The following is a 22,259-nucleotide window of genomic DNA, read 5'->3' on the forward strand; positions in this document are numbered from 1 at the left end:
AATTATAAAGCCATGTCTGAAAATGGAGTTTGGCCAACTCCATAGCACGTTCTTTGTGATAAAGAAATACAATTCTTAGGTGTAAATGCTTTACTGAATGAAATTTAAAACCTTCACATTGGTCATACTAGATAAACATCACCAAATGCACACAAGGGAGACCTGACCTTCATCATAGGAATAGGGCACTATGCTCAGAAAAACACCTGTCTGTGCCCAGGGACTATTTTAAACCACAACTAAGCACCTCAGTGATAGAATATAATCTCTATTATATTTTATGACATGAGAATCATCATCAAGGACCACCAGATACCAGTGAGATGAATACTATTTGCATTTTCAAAATGATCTGAAAAAGAGAGAAGGAGAGGTCTTGATAAGTGATTCATAAACAAAGAAAACTTGCTAAGGCCAGAAATGGTTAAGAATGTTGAAGATTCTGTTTGTTCACAGATCACTTCTTTTCTTAACCCCAAAGCTAATGCCATCAATGGCAATACTTCAAATTTTTAATAACAACAATAAATACATCACAGAATCTAGGAAAATTACTGGATACCTAATAGACTATTAAGTAATTTTTTTTTTGTGAGTGAGTAAAAGCAATTCAGTATTTCTAATATATAAAAACGGACTTACATGCAAAAAATAAAAATAATTAAATTTAATGGAAAAATATACTTCACAGAAAACTGCATAAAAAAGCTAAGATAATAAATAGTCAAACATCCACATTTTAACCTATTTAAAAAAAAAGAGCTACTTTAATGGCATTTTAGAATTCTTTCTTCAAAGTTAAATTTTTTTCTTTAAAGATTTTATTTATTTATCTGAGAGAGAGAGAATGAGAGAGAGAATACGAGAGGGAAGAGGGTCAGAGGGAGAAGCAGACTCCCTGCTGAGCAGGGAGCCCGATGCCGGGACTCAATCCCGGGACTCCAGGATCATGACCTGAGCCAAAGGCAGTCGCTTAACCAACTGAGCCACCCAGGCACCCCAAAGTTAAATATTTTAAAGCTTCATTAAAAACCCTACTGCTAGGGGCACCTGGGTGGCTCTGTCAGTTAAGCCTCTGACTCCTGATTTTTGCCTCAGGTCATGATCTCAGGGTCGTGGGATCAAGACCCTAGGCAGGCACTGCACTAAGTGCAGAGTCTGCTAGTCCCTCTCCCTCTCCTCCTGCCCGCCGCTTGTGCTCTTTCGCTCTCTCTCAAATAAATAAAATCTTAAAAAACAAACAAACAAACAAACAAAACCTCTACTGCTAGTACCCCTAGCAAATATTCTCGTGCCTCTCAGGACCAACGGAACCAGTGGTTTCCACTATACATCACTTTCCTAAGTACTCACACAAGTCCATCCCTGTGAAATCCCATCCTCAGCCACCATAGCTTACTGACATCCTACTCACCGGATAAGGCCTATCTAACATGCTAATTCTCCCATGGAGAAAAGTCCTCCATGAAGAAAGACCACAGCAATCTCTCCCTCCTTATTTATTCAACACCAATCTTGAGTGCTAGGTATAAAACAGGGAACAAAACAAAGTATCCGCCGTCAGGAATCTTACATTCTAGGGAGATTTGATGGCCTATAGCTATTTGTGCCACTTACATTTATAGAAACACATGACTGGAAGCTATTCATGCATACATAGGGTTGTCTTGAGGATTAAATGAGATAATATGAATGTAAACCCTCTACAGAATAAAATCTAAATAAAAAATGGCTATTACTATTACATGCTCTTAAATTGTAGTTGTTATTATTATTATTATTATTTTGACTAAACTAAGTGGCTTTATTGGGGAGAGCCAGGATTACAACAGACTTAAGAGCTGGCATCAGGGCCCTTCTTCTTGCAAAAGGTGGGCATGACATTGACAAAGCGCCGGTTGTACTGCATCTGCCACTTGGCTTGGCCTGTTTTCTCCTTTTTGTTTGGCCACCTTGGGAGTCTGCTCTCTTACTTTCCTAGGACAGGCCAGGGAAACATGGACTTTACCTCCAGGCTCTGGCCAGCTACCTCCAAGGTGGTCAGAGCCTCCACTCCACAATAACCTACGGTAGCCTCATCCTCCAGGGGTGTGCCTGCCAGGAGCAAAACCTGATCTTCTGGAGTAATGCCCTCCAGCAAGGCTACATGAGCCTCGATCTGGACAAGCATCTCCTGGCTGGTCACCTCGAGGGTATGTAGCTCCTGGGCACAGACAAAGCTACACGTCCACGACTATACCACGGGCACCATGGCCGCTCCTGTGAAGATGGAGCTGAGAAAAAGGAAGGAGCAAGGGCGTGCACATCCTCACTGCCTGCTGCGTGCCATGTCACTGCTCAATTGTAGTTAGATGTCTCTTATGTAGATGTCTTAGTTCTACTTCTAATTTGTAAGGTCCCTGACAGCAAGGATTCAAAGTGCTCAGCTCACTTTGTTGGTAAAGAGGCACTTAAAAGTATTTGCAACGCAGGATACAGATAATAAAAGCACAGCCTTAAAAATGAATGGAATTCTGAGACCTGCTATAACATAGATGAATCTTGAAGACATTATGCCAAGTGAAATAAAGCAGACACAAAAGGACAAATATTGTATGAGTCCACTTATATGAGGTACTTAACAGTAGTCAAATTCATTTATAGGAAGTAGAATAGTGCTTTTCAGGGGGCAGGAGGAAAAAGGAATGGGGAGTTATCATTTAGCAGGCATGGAGTTTCAGTTTGGGAAGATGAAAAAGTTCTGGAGATGGATGGTGGTGATGGCTGCACAAAATTGTATGTGTACTTAATGCCAACGAACCGTATATACAGAAATGGTTAGGTCCATATCAGACCTCTGGGGAAGAAAGCCAAGTAGGAGGAGCCTAAGCTCACCTTGTCCCACAGATGAAACTAGGTAACACCCATATCAGTGTAAATAACCCAGAAAACAACCTGAAGACTGACAGAACAGACTCTCCACAGCTAAATGTAAGGGCCACATCAAAGAGGGGAGAAGAGTGGAGAGACAGTCAGGAGCTAAACAGATCCATGGAGCTGTCCAGGGCAGGGATGGGGTGGGCTGCGGAGGGGAGAGAAACAAACCCTCACACCAAACACCACAAGCATGGGGAACTCGAGTGGGGAAGACAAATCCCCATAACATTTGGCTTTGAAAACCAGAGGGGCCTAATTTCTGAGTTCTTATAATCAGCAAGGCTTAAATTAACACCTGGAACTTTAAAAAAAATCAGTGGGCTCAGCTCTGGGAGAGCCTGAGGGCAAGAAAATACTGAATCCCCGCCCTTAAAGAAATAGCACACAGCCCTGAGATACAGCATGGAAACAGCAGTTTGAAAAATATCTGGGGGTATACGGGAACATTTATTTACTAATCTGAGCATGCACTGGAGGGGGAGGGATTGTTGGGATATTTCTCCAAGAATGAAAGAGTTGGTGGGTGCCATGTGCCTCCCCTAGCCTAGATGGACACCTACAGAGCCATTTCAGTGCCAACACTCTCCACCCAGCTTGCTAACAGAATGCCTTCCCCTTCGCTTCTGTAGATCTGCCCCCTCAAACCAGGCCAGCCTTGGCAAGACTTCTGGACAGCTGTAGCTCCCCTCACAGACCTGTGCAAACCTTGCTAACACCTCCTGCCTCTCCCCCGTATTCCCTTGCAGACCTGCCTCCTTCCGATACACCCTAGGCTGAAGCCCATTCAAAGTGGTGCCACAAGCCTGGAAGTGAGCAAGAAGTGCCGATGAGGGCCAGCACCAGTCCAAAGTGACTGCTGTCCCAGTGATGGTGGAAGGTAACCACATACGCTAGTTGGCCTGTGGCCCCAACAGTGGGCTGGGGCAGACATCTGGTCTGACTGCAGGCCCCACTCACTAACAAAAGCTACTCAGGGAACAGTAGAGGGAAAGTGTCCTGCATTTTGATGCTATTGTATCTCTAGCAAATGGCTGGCCCAAGTCAACTGAAGCCCAAAGTGACCCAAAACTGGCCCACTACCCAGGGACCAAATCCTGCCCACAAGAGGCCAAGAGAGCCACTGCAGATGACTAGACTGAAGGTAAAAGCGGCTCAGCCACAAGAGTACAACAGATGCTATATACATAGACACCCCGGGAGTGCCAGGTGCTAGTGAACAGCAGACACTGAACTGCAGGGCACTACTGGACCTGTTATTTATAAGGCCACTACTTTTAAGAGCAGGAGATGCAGCTAACTTTCCTAACACACAGAGAGACATAGAGAATGAGACAAATTGAGAAGGTGCAGAAGTATGTCCTAAATGAAAGAACAGGACAGACTCATAAAAGAGACCTAAACAAAACGGAGGTGAGCAATATGACTGATAATTTACAGTAATGATCATAAAGATACTCACTGGACTTGAAAAAGAGTGGAGGACCTCAGTGAGATCCTTAGCAAAGAGACAGAAAACATGAAAAGAACCAATCAGAGATCAAGAACTCATAACTGAAATTAAAATACACTAAATAGAGTAGATAGTAGGCTAGAGGAAAAAGAAGAATGGATCAGGGACCTGGAGGAGTGAGTGATGGAAAGCAATCAAACTGAACAGGAAAGAGAAGAAAAAAATCATAAAAAATGAAAATAGGCTTAGGGAACTCAGGGACACCATCAAACATAATAACATTCAGATTATAGGGATCCCAGAAGGAGAAGAGAGAAAAGAGGGAGGAGAAAATTTATTTGAAGAAATAATAGCTGAAATCTTCCTGAATCAGGGGAAGGAAACAGAAATCCAGATCCAGGAGGCAAAGAGAGCCCCCAATAAAATCAACCCAAGGAGGTCCACACCAAAACACACAGTTATGAAAGCAGCAAAAAGTAGTGATAAGGAGAGAATTTTAAAAGCAGCAAGAGAAAACAAAACAGTTACATACCAGGGAAATCCCATAAAGCTATGGGCTGATTTTTCATCAGGAACTTTGTAGGCCAGAAGAGAGTGGCAGGATATATTCAAAGTGCTAAAACAAAAAAATCTGCAGCCAAGAACACTCTACCCAGCAAGGCTCTCATTCAAAATAGAAGGAGAGATAAAGAGTTTCCCAGAAAAACAAAAGTTAAAAGGAATTCATAACCACTAAACCAGCCCCACAAGATAGGTTAAAAGAGACTCTTGAGTGGAAAGCAAACAACGTAAGTTAAAGGAGGAAAAGTAGGAAGCATGAAAGCAGTAAAATTAAGTATATCTATAAAAATCAGTCAAGGGATTCACAACACAAAAAGATGTAAAGTATGACACCATATATCTAAAGTGTGAAGGGGAACAGAAGAATGGGTTCATGTGTCTGTTGGCCATCTGTATGTCTTCTTTGGAAAAATGTCTATTCATATCCTCTGCCCACTTTTTAACAGGATTATTTGTTTTTTTGGGTGTTGAGTTGTATAAGTTCTTTATATATTTTGGATACTGACCCTTTATCAGATATGTCATTTGCAAATATCTTCTCCCACTCCGCAGGCTGCCTTTTGGTTTTGTTGATTGTTTCCTTTGCTGTGCAGAAGTTTTTATTTTGATAAAGTTCCAACAGTTTATTTTGCTTTTGTTTCCTTGACTCAGGAGGCATATCTAGTAAGAAGTTGCTATAGCTGATGTCAAAGAGGTTATTGCCTGTATTTTCCTCTAGGATTTTAATGGTTTCCTGTTCACATTTAGGTATTTAATCCATTTTGAATTTATTTTTGTGTATGGTGTAAGAAAGTAGTCTAATTTCATTCTTTTGCATGTTGCTATCCAGTCAGTCAGAGAAAGACAAATACCACATGATTTCACTCAAATGTGGAGTTTAAGAAACAAAACAAAGGAACACAGGGAGAAAAAGAGGCAAACCAAGAAACAGACTCCTAATTATAGAGACTAAACCTCAGAGGGGTGGTAGGTGGGGGGATAGGTTAAATAGGTGATGGGGATTAAGGCATGCACTGGTTGTGATGAGCACTGGATGTTGTATGAAGTGTTGAATCACTAAATTCTACATCTGAAACTAGTATTACACTGTATGTTAACTAACTGGAATTTAAATAAAAACTCAAAGGAAAAAAAAAGAATAGGTTCATACTTAAATGACCATTAACTTAATATATAGACTATGCAGAAGTTGTTATATACAAACTTAATGATAACCACAAATCAAAAACCACTAATAGACAGGCAAAAAATAAAGAGAAAGGAATCCAAGTATACCACTACAGAAAACCAGCAAACCGTGAGAAAAGAGAGCAAGAGAGGAAAGGAACAAACAAGAACTACAAAAACGACCATAAAACAAGTAACAAAATGGCAATAAGTACACACTTAATAATTACTTTGAATGTAAATGGACTAAATGCTCCAATCAAAAGACATAGGGTGATGAAATGGATAAAAAACAAGACCCATCTAGGGCGCCTGGGTGGCTCAGTTGGTTAAGCGACTGCCTTCGGCTCAGGTCATGATCCTGGAGTCCCGGGATCGAGTCCCATATCGGGCTCCCTGCTCGGCAGGGAGTCTGCTTCTCCCTCTGACCCTCTTCCCTCTCGTGCTCTCTATCTCTCATTCTCTCTCTCAAATAAATAAATAAAATCTTTAAAAAAAAAAAAAAAAAAACAAGACCCATCTATATACTGCCTACAAGAGACTCCCTTCAGACCTAAAAACACATGCAAATTGGAAGTGAGGGGATGGAAAAGCATTTGTCATGCAAATGGAAGGAAAAAGAAAGCAGGGGTAGCAAAACTTATATTGGACAAAACAGACTTTAAAACAAAGACTGTAAAGAGAGAAAAAGAAGGACACTATATAGTCATAAACAGAACAATCCAACAAGAAGATATAACAACTGTAAATATTTATGCACCCAATGTGGGAGCACCCAAATACATAAAGCAGTTAATAACAAATATAAAGGAAGCAAATGATAGTAATACGATAATAGTAAGGGACTTTAAAACCCCACTTACATCAATGGATAGACCATCCAAACAGAAAATCAATAAGGAAACAGTGGCTTTGAATGACACACTGGACTAGATGGCTCTAACAGATATATACAGAACATTCCATCCTAAAACAGCAGAATACACATTCTTTTCAAGTGCAAATGGCACATTCTCCAGAACAGATCACATCCTGGCTCTCAAGAAATGCAAAAAGATCGAAGTCTTATCATTCACCTTTTCTGACCACAACAGTATGAAATGAGAAGTCAACCACAAGAAAAAAATCTGGAAAGAACACAAATACATGGATGTTAAATAACATGCTGCTAAACGATGAATGGACCAACCAAGAAATCAAAGAGGAAATAAAAAAATACAGAGAAAAATGAAAATGAAAACCCAATGGTCCAAAACCTTGGGGATGCAGCAAAGGCTGTTCTATGAGGGAATTTTATAGCAGTACAGGCCTATGTCAAGAAGCAAGAAAAATCTCAATCTAATCTTACACATAAAGGAGCAAAAAGAGAACAAAACCCAAAACCAGTAGAAGGAAGAAAATAATACAGATCAGAGCAGAAATAAACAAAATAGAAAGTAAAAAACAAGAAAACAGATCAATGAAACCAGGAGCTGGTTCTCTGAAAAGACAGAAAAAAAAAAAAAAAAGGATAAACCTTTAGCTAGACTCATCAAAAATAAAAAAAGAGAGAGAGAGAGAGAGTGAGAGAGGACTCAAACAAAATCAGAAATGAAACAGGAGAAATAACAACCAACACCACAGAAATACAAAGGAGTACATAAGAATATTATAAAAACTCATATGCCAACATATTGGACAACCTAGAAGAAATGGATAAGTTCCTAGAAACATATAACCTCCCAAAATGGAATCAGGAAGAAACAGAAAATTTGAACAGACTGATTACCATCAACAAAACTGAATCAGTAATCAAAAAATTCCCAACAAACAAAACTCCAGGACCAAACAGCGTCAACAGGTGAATTGTGCCAAACATTTAAGAGTTAATACCTATTCTTCTTAAACTATTCCAAAAAATAGAAGAGGAAGAAAAGCTTTCAAATTCATTCTATAAGGCCAACATTACCCTGCTACCAAAACTAGATAAAGACACCACAAAAAAGAAAACTACGGGTCAGTATCTGTGACGAACACAAATACAAAAATCCTCAACAAAATATTAGCAAACCAAATCCAACAATACATTAAAAAAAAAAAATCATTTGCCATGATCAGGTGGGATTTATTCCTGGGGGACAAGGGTGGTTCAACATTCACAAATCAATCAACATGATACATTACATCAACAAGAGAAAGAATAAAAACCATATGATTATTTCAACAGATGCAGAAAAAACATTTGACCAAGTACAATATCCATTTATGATAAAAACTGCCAACAAAGTAGGTTTAGAGGGAACAAAGCTCTAATATAATAAGGGTCAAATATGAAAAACCCACAGCTAACATCATACTCAATGATGAAAAATCGAGAGCTTTTCCCCAAAGATCAGGAACAAGACAAGGACGTCCCTTCTCACCACTTTTATTCAACTAAGTACTGGAAGCTGTAGCCACAGCAATAAGACAAGAAAAAGGAATAAAACGAATCCGAACTGGTAAGGAAGAAATAAAACTTTTCACTATTTGCAGATGACATGATACTATATATAAAAAACCCTAAAGACTCCACCAAAAGACTACTAGACTTATAAATGAATTCAGTAAAGTCACAAGATACAAAACCAACGTACAGAAATCCACTGCATTTCTATACACTAATAATGAAGAAGCAGAAAGAGAGATTAAGAAAATAATCCCATTTACAACTGCACCAAACATAATTAAATACCTAGGAATAAACTTAACCATGGAAGTGAAAAGACCTGTACTTCAGAAACTACAAAACATTGATGAAAGAAATTAAAGATGACACAAATGGAAAGATATTCCATGCTCAGACTGGAAGAACAAATATTGTTAAAATGTCCATATTATCCAAAGCAATCTACAGATCTAATGCAATCCCTATCAAAATTCCTATCAAGGGGCACCTGGGTGGCTCAGTCAGTTAAGCGTCTGACTTCGGCTCAGGTCATGATCTGAATCAGGAATGCAAACTGGTGTAACCACTGTGGAAAACAGTGTGAAGGTTCCTCAAAAAATTAAAAATAGAATTACCATATGATCCTTTAATTCCACTACTTGGTATTTACCCAAAGAATACGAAAACACTAATTTGAAGAGATATATGCACCCCTATGTTTATTGCAGCATTATTTAAAATAGTCAAATTATGGAGGTAGCCCAAGTGTCCACTGATAGATAGATGTGGTATATATACACAGTAGAATATTACTCAGCCATAAAAAGAATGAAATATTGCCATTTGCAACAACATGGATAATGTGAAGTGAAGTAAGTCAGGGAAAGACAAATACCATATAATTTCACTCATATGAAGAATTTAAGAAACAGTAATCTGTTATGCAGAGTAACACAGTAACTGCCTAAGTCAATATATGAGAAATATATGAGAAATATATATGAGAAAATCAACTGTATTTCTATATACTAATAAAAGAACTGAAAGATGAAATGAAAACATAATGGTTACAGTTAACACTGACATATTTAGGAATAAATTTAACAAAATAAATATAGGACTGCTGAGGGAGGGAGAATTGTAAGATGATCCCAACAACCTTTGCCCTTATATAATCTGAGTATGAGGATAATTTATGAATGATACAATATTATTATATTATATTATTCCCATGATTATGTTATGTTATATGGCAAAAGAGAGATCATCTGGTAGGCCTAATTTCATCACAAGAGCCCTTTAAAAGCAGAGAATTTTCTCTGGTTAGTAGCAAAAAGAAAGTCAGAGTTTGAAAACATGAAAAGGAGTCTACCTGCTGGTTGGGAGATAAAGGGAGTCATGTGGAATGGACCTGAGAGCAACCTCTAGGAGCTGAGAGTGACTCTCAGCCTACAGCCAGCAAGAAAAAAAAGGACTTAAGTCAACAACCTGAATGACCCGGGGAGTAGATTCTCTCAGAGTCTCCAGAGAAAAACCCAGTCCAGGCAAAATCGAAATTAAGGTTCTGCCTTTGTAAGATCCTAAACAGAGGACCCAGCTAAGCCCACCTGGACTTTTAAACTACAAAACTGTGAAACAGTACATGGAGATAATTTAAAGTCTCTAAGTTTGGGTTGATTTGTTACATAGTGATAGAAACTAAATATAACTGCAAAGGAACAAGTGAGAAGTTTTGGGGGATGGAAATATTCTATATATTACAATTATGACAATGATTACATGGGTGTATACATCTGTCAAAACACAACCAACTATATAGTTAAAATAGATGCATTTCATTTTATATTAATTATACCTTAATAAAGTTGACTTTAAAAGAGGTGGTTTAAGTTTTTTCCTTTTGCCTCTTGTCACCTTATATACTACTCCCACAAGTAGTTTTATGTATTCTCTACTTTAGTACTCCTCATTTATTGTTGATTGTCCAGCGCAAGACATTCAAGTAAGCCCTCAAGCCAGAGTATTCAATTGTCACTGGAGGGTGTGAGCAGTAGACTATCATTACCTGATTTACATTTTTAAAACATTACTTAGAAAAAGTCTAGCAAGGAGATCACCTAGGTACAGCTTAGAATTCTATAAGAAATTTACTAGTTGGAAAATACTATCTTAGAACAGTTGTTTCCAAATTATATTTCAAGGAGCCCCAGTATTACCTCAGGAACCGAAAGTAAGTAGAAGATGACATACATGGGTATGGGGAATGGTGAAAACACACAAAGGGAAAACAGCCTCACAAGTTTTAACCAAACAGCCTCCTTTCATCTGCTTTATATGTAAGGATTCCATGCAGGAGTTCATAGCCATTGTTCAAATGCTAAAAATATTTTTAAATTACTGCTTTGTAATTTTGGGCAATTTTTGCTTTAAAAAAAAATGGACAAGAAGCATTCTGATTTTCTCCCGTGTCACAGGAAGCCAAGTATAACATAACCAATAAAGCAAGGGAAAGGATCTACCACCTTATAGTCCTGAAGCCCTTTGGGGCTTAATTTATAACCTTATTTCTGGCTCACTGACTATATGGATCTCATGTCTAATTCATCTCTGTATCCCCAAGTGCCTATCACCTAGTACACACTGAAATACTTGCCAAGTTTAATACGACATGCAAACAATGTTAAAAGGTATAATAAAAATTGCTGTAACACAATCTGACACTCTTTGGTAAAGCTGCTAAAACACACCACTCCTAGGTATATTTCCTTAAGAAGGACTTCTTGCAGAAGTACACCAGGAGACATGTATAAGAATGTTTAATAGCAACTGTGTAAGAGTGCTGAATCACAGACCTGTACCTCTGAAACAAACAATACATTATATGTTAAAAAAAAGAAAAAAAAAGAAGACAGTTGGAAGGGAAAAATGAAGGGTGGGAAATCATAGGGGAAGACGAACCATGAAAGACTATGGACTCTGAGAAACAAACTGAGGGTTCTAGAGGGGAGGGGAGGATGGGTTAGCTTGGTGATGCGTATTAAAGAGGGCACGTATTGAATGGAGCACTGGGTGTATAACACATAATGCAAACAAATAATCATGGAACACTACATCAAAAACTAATGATGTAATGTATGGTGATTAACATAACATAATAAAATAAAATTAAAAAGAAATAAAATAAAAAATAAAAAAAATTTGGGGGGCCTTTAAAAAAAGAATGTTTAATAGCAGCACTGTTTTGTTTATAAGTAAAAGAAAAACAAAAGTTTCAGTTGAGAACATCAATAAGTAATTTACAAAATATACACAATGAAATACTACATAGCAAAATGATAATGAATAACTAAGGTTATAAATCCACAAATATATTATTATTTATATATTATTTTTTATATATTTATAAATTTATATAGTTTTTATATATTTATATATTATATGCAAAATGTTTTATAATATATTTATATAACTATTACATATTTATATAAATATATATTAATCCACAAATATAATATTCAGTGGGGGAAAAAGCAAGGTGCCAAGTATAATACACTATATATTGTCAGAAAAGTGGTTACAATGCGGCAGATGAGAGATGTATTTTAGGATGAGTCACATAGGGGGCTTCCATTTTACTAGTTACAGTTTCATTTCCGAAGTTGAGTGGTGAGTTAATGGGTATTCATTTTATCAACCTTTGAATGTATATTTGAAAATTTCATATTCAGTTTAAAGTCCTATACCAAGGGTCAGCAACTAAGCCCTGTGAGTCAAATCCAGCTCAACACCTATTTTTGTAAATAAAGTTTTACTGGAACAAACCATTCATTTGTTTCCCTTTGCCAATGACTGTACTACAAGGTCAGGGTTGAGTGGTTGTGATAGAGAAACCTCAAGTATTTACTACTAGGTGCTTTACAGAAAATGTTTGCCAATCCCTGTTCTATTTCCAAGTACAGAGTGCAAATGAAGAAGCAATTAATTCTGAAATAACACAAATATAATCATGGTCATAGTTACTGAGAAAAGTGATCAGCAGGTTTGATGACAGCCAGAGAAAGAAGGATGGGAGGAAAACAAGTAAAAACTAAATAAGCTTCAGGAGCGATGCTGACATGGTAGCTGCCGCCGCGTTCATCGTGGAATAATAAGCCAGGTAGAGTTGCTGAGGATCTGCCCAATCTGCTGATTAACTATGGAAGATCATACCCAAACAGAGAAAACTGGAGAAAGTACCTATGGAGTTGTGTATAAGGGTAGACACAAAACTACAGGTCAAGTAGTAGCCATGAAGAAAATCAAGACTAGAAAGTGAAGAGGAAGGGGTTCCTAGTACTGCAAGTCGGGAAATTTCTCTATTAAAAGAACTTCATCATCCAAATATAGTCCATCTTCAAGATGTGCTTATGCAAGATTCCAGGTTATATCTCATCTTTGAATTCCTTTCCATGGATCTCAAGAAATACTTAGATTCCATCCCTCCTGGTCAGTTCATGGATTCTTCACTTGTTAAGAGTTAATTTGTACCAAATCCTACAAGGGACTGTATTTTGCCACTCCAGAAGAGTTCTGCACAGAGACTTAAAACCTCAAAATCTATGGATTGACAGCAATTAAACTGGCTGATTTTGGCCTTGCCAGAGCTTTTGGAATACCTATTAGAGTATACACACACGAGGTGGTAACACTCTGGTATAGATTGCCAGAAGTATTGCTGGGGTCAACTCGCTACTCGACTCCAGTTGACATTTGGAGTATAGGCACCGTATTTGCAGAATTAGCAACCAAGAAACCTCTTTTCCATGGGGATTCAGAAATCGATCAACTCTTCAGAATTTTCAGAGCTTTGGGCACTCCCAATAATGAAGTGTGGCCAGAAGTGGAATCTTTACAGGACTATAAGAACACATTTCCCAAGTGGAAACCAGGAAGCCTAGCATCCCATGTTAAAAACTTGGATGAAAATGGTTTGGATCTGCTCTCGAAAATGTTAGTCTATGATTCTGCCAAATGAATTTCTGGCACAATGGCACCAAATCATCCATATTTTAATGATTTGGACAATCAGATTAAGAAGATAGAGCTTTCTGACAAAGAGTTTCCACGTATCAAGAACAAATAGTTATATTTTTACTGCTAACTTTGTCTGTTTTTGTTTTGTGTATTTTTCTTTTGTTGTAAACTTAAACTATACTTCATCTTCTGATTTCAAAAGTGTTTAACTTAAAAATGTAAATACTGTTCTATATGAATTTAAATATAATAATTCTGTATATGTTTATAGATCTCACTGTAACAACTATTTGTTACCATAATAAAACTATAAATCTAAAAAAAAAAAACTAGCTTCAGAGCACTGCTATCCACTAGAACTTCCTGTGATGATGGTAATATTCTGTATCTGTACTATTCAATACAGTGACCACTAGTCACATGAGGCTTTGGAGCCCGTGAAATGTGGGTATTATGACTGCGGAACAGAATTTAAGATTCTATTTATTTTTAACTATTTTAAACAGTCACGTGTACCTAGGGACTACCATACTGTACAGTGCAGCTTTAGAGCTCTGGAGGACAGAACGAGAGCAGCTGTCACCTGAAACCAAGGAAACAAAGAGTTGCCTCCAGCTGAGAAAATTTCAGCCACTGATGTAAAGGCAAACCATGGATAATCATAAGGGTAAAGTTAACATACAGATTTGGGACTGATACAATATTAATAAAAATTGGGCCAAACGATTACTCTAAGAAGAGGGTGTACAGAAAGAGGATGCAAATTAAGAGAAGCAGAGAGCCGAGCTTGAGATTTGGGGACTTCCATGATAATTTGTTAAGTGAACAAACTTTATTGGGTGAAAGAGAAGTACAACAGCTAGAGAGTTATGTGGCATGGAAACCAAAAGAGCTATGACTTAAAAAAAAATGAGTTCCATGTCCACATGTGAATGAGGAAAACTTTTGAAATAATTAGTGGTTAGCTGGAAAAAACACAAAAATAAGGGAGCTGGATACCAATAATGACTTTCTCCTCATTTGACCAAAACAAGTATCTGTGAAAGATATGCCATATTATCATATTTTCTAGATTTCTTTCACATAGACAGATGTTTAACTTTTATTACTTTGCCCAATTATCAGTTAGTCCAGATACATTTAGCTTCCACTGAAGACAATAAACATTTCTCTAGAAATAAAGTCCTAGTATTATTAAACTTTTAAAATTCTGATTAGCTGGACATTTCTTCCTTTTTCTACTTTGATGCACTGTGCTTCATCTTTCCTCAGCCAAACCATTAAGAAACTACTACACAAGCTTATAAAAATATCAGTTTATATATTGTACAAGAGTATGCTACAAAAGAAGGAGTTTTGAGGAAAAAACTACCTTACTTCCCATCAGCCAGTAGAACTGCTTTCTACAAATGTGCTAAAATCAGTTGTCTGGTTTCCATGGCCTCACAATAGCTTTTTTGTTTTGTTTTAGTGTGGAGTTCAAACATGCCTGCCTTCAGAAACTAATGATGTAATGTATGGTGATTAACATAACATAATAAAATTTTTAAAAAATGCCTGCCTGATGATAGACAGAGTGGTGTATCTGCTTTAACGAGTACTGGCATAAGGAACACAAAATATTCCTTGGGGAACCTGTCTAAATATTGGTATTTAGGTACTGACATGATCTTACTCTTTATAATAACTAGAACAGGGGAGAATTTGTAATTTTCAATTATTAATTTTATTTTACAGTTCTCTCAGAATTTATGATATTCACAGTAGGCTACTACTAATTATACTCATCTATACTATCAAGAAGATCGGAATGCAATGTAGAAAAGAACAGTGTGATATCTAGTAAAGAACACAGGCTGTGAAGTCATAGAGACTTTGATTTAAGTCCTAATACATACATATTCACTAAACCTCACTGAAGCTCTGCAATCTGATTTGTAAAACAGGAATAATGATATTTAGCTCGAAAGATGTTACGAAAACTAAATGAAAGAAGGTATTTAAAGTATCTAGACAGAGCACCTGGCCATGCTGGACACCCAATAGTTACTTTGCTCTCCCTCTCGGGCACTTAAGGTCTCTTCTACACTCTTTTTTTTCTTCTACATCTTTTAACCTAAGAATACAATGTCCAAGAAATGTAAGAAGAAAATAGAATAATCAGTTGTTTTGATCCTGAAAAGGCAGGAGAAAACGAGATATCCAAAACCAAGGTGAAAGGATCATCTTTAGACAGGAGGAACAACTCTGCTGTTGTGGTTCCTTGGAGGAATCCTGAACACATATGAAGGCAGGTAATGGGAAAATAGTGGAGTTCCCTTTTAATGGCTTGTATTTTCTCTGTAAATTAGGAAGAAAGACCACTTGCTAATTGTGAAAGAGAAGAGGTAAATCTGAGGTTTGAGATGGAAAAAAGTTGAAAAATATTAGGGAGTTAACCAGGGAAATGTCCAAATGGACCCACTGCTCAGGGTCCATTTGAGACTGGTTCCACATTAATTTATGAACATGAATGTGTTCTGTCTGTTGAAAGATTGTCTTCAGTAGTACTTGGCTACTTGGATGCAGGTACAAAGAAAGAGTTATCTGGGTTCATCTTGAGTTGAAATTTCATTTCATATCATTTCAAGACCAGAGTGTTATTTAAATAATGAACTATGAACTCTAACCAGGAAAAAGGAAAAAACTATAAAGGATAATATGCCTAAAGTGATTAGGATAATGCCAGAGTAATATTAAGCAATGAAAAAAAAAGGATAGCTGTTAATATTACTTATAATGGTCCTCTAGCAGTAAGTAATTTCATTATTCTAATTTATAATCATTTCTATGTAATTCTCTCTCTTCCACCAAACTGAGCTCTTTGAAGATAAAGAGTGTCTTACTCATCTTTGCTTCTTCCCCAAAGTGTAGTCCAGTATCTACAACACTGTAAGTGACTATTAAATGCTTATGATTAAATCAATGAATCAAACCTCCTGCTTCAAAACTATTCATAGAATTTATTTAAAAAGGTCCTAGCTAGGGTATTATAACCTTAACAACAATTCAGAAAAGAAGACTTTTCTAAGAAAGGCACTGAAGGGCCACTGTCAATTCAATGACAGAAACTCACTAAGTAGCTAACAATATGATTGATGACAGTTTTCCAATACTGCAGACTACAGAATTAACATGAGGAAGAAAATGAATTCACACAGACACACAACATGAAAACTGAGAATACATCTGTCTATTTTTAAGGGACAAAAGAGGACTCCTGCTTCCGTTTTTATCATTCCAGTAACTTACAATGTCTCATGAAATGAGTAATCTGAAGCATGACCTATCCAATGCTGATCAAGTATCTGCATTACGATTTCAAAGCAAGTTCAAAGATATATAATCTGACAGCTGGCCAGGCCCATTAACTTCCTCTTTGTTTTGGGCAGAAGGTACACCCCCAAAATAATACTGTACCTTTCCCAGTTTATCAAAGGTTTTAAGAAAGAGGTCTTTTTGGCTGTGGATTCAATTTAAAAAACAAAGATTTTATTTTGCTGCTGCTTCAACTAATATGTTCATTTTAAAGTATTTAAAGGGGAAATTATAGTTAACAGCTTTGATTTAATAGTGGACAGTATACAGGGAATCACAACTTTAAGTGCAAACTGTATTGAATATCTTCTTCAATGAATGGGTTGTCTAAGACTGACTATACATAAATATTTCCCCAGAGAAAGCATGTTATAATGGGAGGTCAAGTCTCTTGTTAGTTCTTGTAAATCTGAAGCGCTATGTAATACCTAATAAGATACCAAAATGCCTAAACCTCTAGGTCCACCATTTCATGAGGAAACGTATACAGAGCTCTCATCTGGGATGTCAAAACAATCCCTTGTCTCTCTTACTGCCTATGTTCTAACCAGAATTCAGAACAGGATAGAAGCTAGAAAAGGAGAGTTCAGGCAATGAACAAAGAGGAAAGAAAAAAATTTGCAACTGGATACTTCTTAGCCCACTTTGACTCTTTCTATCACTCCTGTTTTTCTCTGAAGGTACCAGGTAACGTCCTGTCCACTTTAGAGGAAAGAACTTATAGTTTCCAGACAGGGTTTATCTCTTTCCAGAGCCACTGTAGAAAAAAAGGAGCACCCACTCCTGTTACATCCCCATTCTCAAAGCTTATGATTTGCAAAGCAAGCAATTCAATTAAAGTAATGTGTTTTGACAGTCACTAAGAACAATATATTTGAAAAGGACGGTTGAAAATATAAGAGAAAGAATAATCAAATGTTTGGGTCCTTAAGAAGATAGGAGAAAATGAGATACACTCTATGTAGAAATTGTATACCAGCAACAGGGGTCTGGCAGTAGATTAAAAAGGTTTTCTTCTCCACCCCCTTTCTTTTACTTCAGTGAAAGGTAAAAAAAAAAACAAACAAACCATATATATGTATAAACAGGGAAAGACCAAATTGAGTTTGAGTACACAAGAAAGTGTAATACAAATCTATCTACATTTCAGAGTAGATACCTAGGGTAGAGACATTTTCATATAAGTACTAGACATTTTCTCTTCTTCTCATGGGTACTTCAAAATCATAAAACATTAACATACAAGTTTACCTATTAATTAAAGATAAAATTACAAATTTTAAAAAATCTAAGCTTTAAAAAATCATCTTATTTTTATCATATATTACTAACCATTATACAGTAAATATCTGCCACTGCTAGAAACTAATACAGTTAGTCTCTTTACTGTGATTTGGCTTTAAATACTTTCTTACATTAAAAATTAATTCAGAATTACCAAAAAGAGAGGGTACCCAAACAATATCAAGTATAGTTCAACGAACTGCAAAGAAGCCTGGCTGCTATTCTACTGACTCAATCCTATCTACCTCAACTCATGAGTTGTTTTTGTCTTTAATGAAACAAATAATCACAGATATTAAGGCTGTATTACCTTCATAATGTTAACTAAATCTGTTTGATAGTAGCGATCCTGGTGTGCATTTGCTGCTGCTAATGTAAGAAGATAATCATTTCTTGCGTGGGTAGCTTTAGAATTACATTCAGATCGCCGGGCTTTTAACTAAAACACAGTAAAAGAGGAAAAAAAAATCAATGCAAACTGACATTGCACTGTAAGATATATGAGGCTACCATTCTTAGCTGGCAATTAATGGCTCCCCAATAAGACTAAAGGTAACCATGTAGAGAAATATTCATCTGCACATAAAACTATTCAACACTATGAGGAATTAAATAAACAATGATTAGAACTGTTACACGTGGTGAGAGTGTTTTCACGTTTGTTATTTACACTTAACAAATTTCCAAAGCTTTTCAAAATACTTCGAAGTATTCTGCTCATTTTATTCAGATGGGAAAATAAAGGTTCCCAAATTAAGTTAAGTACGTTCTCTTCAAAGACATGGGTAAATCTGTTGGAGTTAGAAAATCTTTTTAAAAAAATCAGCATTCCTCATGTGCCAAAAGAACGGTGTGCTAGTTGGGATCCTGGCAGCCAAAGGCAGGTCACTAAACTTACTTAGATATTCTACAGCTCAAGGGTCTGACAGGAAAAATCTCACTTGGATCTGGCCCAGGGTATCTGCTCAAGGGTGTAAATCTGAATGAAATAGATTTGTAGATTTCCTAAAGCCCGTGGACCAAGTCTCTTGGACTGGGAGTTATAGATAACAGGCTACCTAAGCAGATAAGGTATAGAAACCTATCTCTGAAGCAATGTTGAGAAGCAAGCAGTGTCCAAAGTGCTGACATCTAGGCGGAAAACTCCCATGAACTGGGAAGGAAACTTCTTCCCAAAATTACTGACTTTAAAATGCTTCTCTAAATTAGGTGGAAATAATTGGCTTAAACCCTCAAAAAACCCAATTCTTTTTTAATAAGAAAGGTTTCTCAATTGTGAAATACAGTTTTCAAAAACTCACCTTTACGCTTGCTTTCTGTAAACTGATTCTTGATTGAAAAAGACTAAGTTTAGATCTATAATAAAACAGAAAATACAGCATGTTTTATACAATTATCAAATTATATCATATTAAATGTTTAAGTATTATAATTCCATATTTTTAAAACAGTGACGCTTTTCCACAATGCTATTCCAAAAGAGAACTAAAAAATGGAAGGCCAGGAGCAATGATTATTTTCCTTTATTTTACTACAGGAAGAATATTGTAATGCAACAGGAAATATTGGGATATTTAATAAAAATATCCTGAATGACAAAAATACAACTTGACAAATATATTGCTATCTCCTAATAAACAAGAGTCATCAAACTATAGGTTATTCCCAGTATCATACAATTACACACACTTTAGTTCCTACAAGAAAGCTTAAAGAAACCCAGGGAGATAACCAATCTATAGAGGCAAAAGTTAGCAGGTTTTCAGGGCTGTGTACAATAGGCTGTAACAACACCTGCAATGCAACTACAGTATGATATTACCACAGGCTCTTCAAAGTCCTTAATTCCATTATTTCTCCCATTAAACGTCCTTCTTGTTTGGGTGCCGGCCTGTGTGCTCCCTCCACTCTTAACACATTATTTGGAACACAGTGAGAAAGTCCATGGGCTCTCTGCCCTGTATGATTTTGTTCAATTTAATTTTCTCCCATTCTGATGTCCTTATTTTCCTCAATCCCTTTCAGTTTGGGAAGGAAACATAATCTAACAATCAATAGTAAAAATATGCTGGTTTTACCCAAACAGCTAGAGATAACCAGAAGGAGAAAGTCAAAAGACGAACAGTAAGGAATAACAACACTCCCACGACCAGTGATTTTTGAAGCTGCAATGTTTGTCTTGACTGCAGTGTCATGGTGATTACCATGGGAGAATTCAGTGCATGTGCTGGAAGCTACGCCATAATACCAAGTAAAGTTGCAGACCCCTTGGGAATGAAAGGTGGAGCAAACCAGTCTCTGCACAGCAAATGTGAGGAGGATAGCAAAAGCAGCCTATCATCTTTCTAACAAAAGAGAAACATTCAGGGACGTACATGTATGCATCCTAACTACTTCTCCACTGTTAAAAAAAAATTGGGTCCAAAATACTCCTGTTATTTTCTACCTTACCATATTTGAATTTCCTGGGGTTTTGTCTGTTTTTATTAATCAGAAAAGGCCACAAACTTTAAAATTTGAGAGAGCCTGTTCAAATTTAAAAAGATTGTTTGGGGGTATTCTCAATTCTCCTTTTTCTTGCAGTCATTATCCAAATAGTCTGAGTTGCACCTGGATTTTCCAATATAAGGTTTTAAGTTTCTGGTTTCTGTTTCATATGCTCATCCTCATATAATTCTTGTGTGGTACTTAAGGTATTAGTAACAGATAAAATAATACAGTTCCTATGCTCAAAGATTATGATCTAAAACAAGTAAGATATATACAAATTGTGAATTGTACTGCACACTCCTCCTCATCATCTACCTCCAAATGTTAACGCTCCTTGGGGGTCCCAAACTCAATTTCTCATCTTATATATGATTTCATCCCTATAATTATCATCTGATAGGCAATCAACCCCCAAAGCAAGATCTTCAGGCCCAAATTCTCATCTGAGAGTTAGACACATGACTCCCTACCAAATTTATTCACTTCAATGTCCCACAGGCTCTTCAGAACCTACATATCCAAAATGGAACCCATCCTTCCTTTCAAATGATATCCCTCTTCCTTTTTACGCTCTCTTACTATGCATATCTGTCTATCAAATCATCTATCAAAACTACACACAGTCCAGTCTTTACTTACCCTTCCTGAGCTTCCTTCTCATGTCCTTCAAGACTCTGTCCAAACATCACTTCTTCTATAAAGGTTTCCTTTCTCATTAGGCAAAATTAATTTATTTTCTATGCTTACAAAGCAGTGTTTTCATACAACTACAGTAAACATATTAGTTAACTACGTGAGGGACTTTAGGCACTTAATTTCAGTTTACTGTGAATAAACAATCATAAAGTTACTTTTAAACACATTTGCCTTTAATTGTAGGCTTTAAATTTCTTGAAGATGCAAAGCTTATCTTACTCATCTCTGTACTCACAGTACCCAATATAAAGTAATTATTCAACAAACATTTAGAGAGTGAATGAAGATAAAGTGGCATTTCTTACTCTGTAGTTGAATGAATTTTCCAGAAAAGCTACACACTGAAATAAAATGTCTAATTTGCTGTAACCCCTTTGAATCTGGGCCATATTAGAAGGCAGTGTTTTGCGATGATCATCTGTGAATCAGACCCTGTCAAATCCATACTTCTTTGGAACAGCCTTGGAACTGTCCTCATTCTCACTCTGTGTGCCTTGGCTAACACAGGTATTTATATATATGCTCTTAACAGATCTGTCAACTCTCTGTTCTAGAATCCCTGAAAGTTTTAAAAAACAAATTCCCCTAAAAACCATCATGACAGGAAATTCCTATTGGAGATCACCTAATCTAAAATCTTCAGGTCTTATTGGAAAGATGGGTTCACTGACTCTATGAAAGTATGGGAAATATTTGTACGCCCACAAAAATAAAATAATAAAGACAATAAACTAAATTAGGGAAATATTAAGTATGTTTTCCAATAATGTTAAGTATTTTAGGAGTATTCATCTACCAGTCCTTGGTCCTAAATAAACTTTGTAGGAAACCCTAAATTTTGCTTAACTTCCTATAGATAAAAACATATTAGAAAGAACCCCCCCCAACTGGTTGTTAGTCTGTACAAGTGTTCATAAC

The 22,259-nt window shown here is 36.7% G+C and overlaps 1 protein-coding gene and 2 pseudogenes across 1 annotated transcript in view; 1 reads left to right on the forward strand and 2 right to left on the reverse strand.

The window, feature by feature from the left end:
• Window positions 1-22,259, reverse strand: part of FCHSD2 (FCH and double SH3 domains 2) — a 275,131-nt gene that overhangs the window by 100,484 nt on the left and 152,388 nt on the right. The window contains exons 7-8 of the mRNA XM_028115863.2: window positions 19,457-19,511; window positions 18,466-18,594 (exon numbers count right to left, since the gene is read on the reverse strand). Of these exons, the coding sequence (XP_027971664.1) occupies window positions 18,466-18,594; window positions 19,457-19,511 (184 nt within the window). The remainder of the gene's footprint in view (window positions 1-18,465; window positions 18,595-19,456; window positions 19,512-22,259) is intronic.
• LOC148162658 (ubiquitin-like FUBI-ribosomal protein eS30 fusion protein pseudogene) lies at window positions 1,835-3,803 on the reverse strand (annotated as a pseudogene).
• Window positions 12,697-13,515, forward strand: LOC114218672 (cyclin-dependent kinase 1 pseudogene; annotated as a pseudogene).

The sequence above is a fragment of the Eumetopias jubatus genome, unplaced genomic scaffold (assembly GCF_037043125.1).
Source record: "Eumetopias jubatus isolate StellerSeaLion01/CBP00866 unplaced genomic scaffold, mEumJub1_p1.0 scaffold_13, whole genome shotgun sequence".
Lineage (NCBI taxonomy): Eukaryota > Metazoa > Chordata > Mammalia > Carnivora > Otariidae > Eumetopias > Eumetopias jubatus.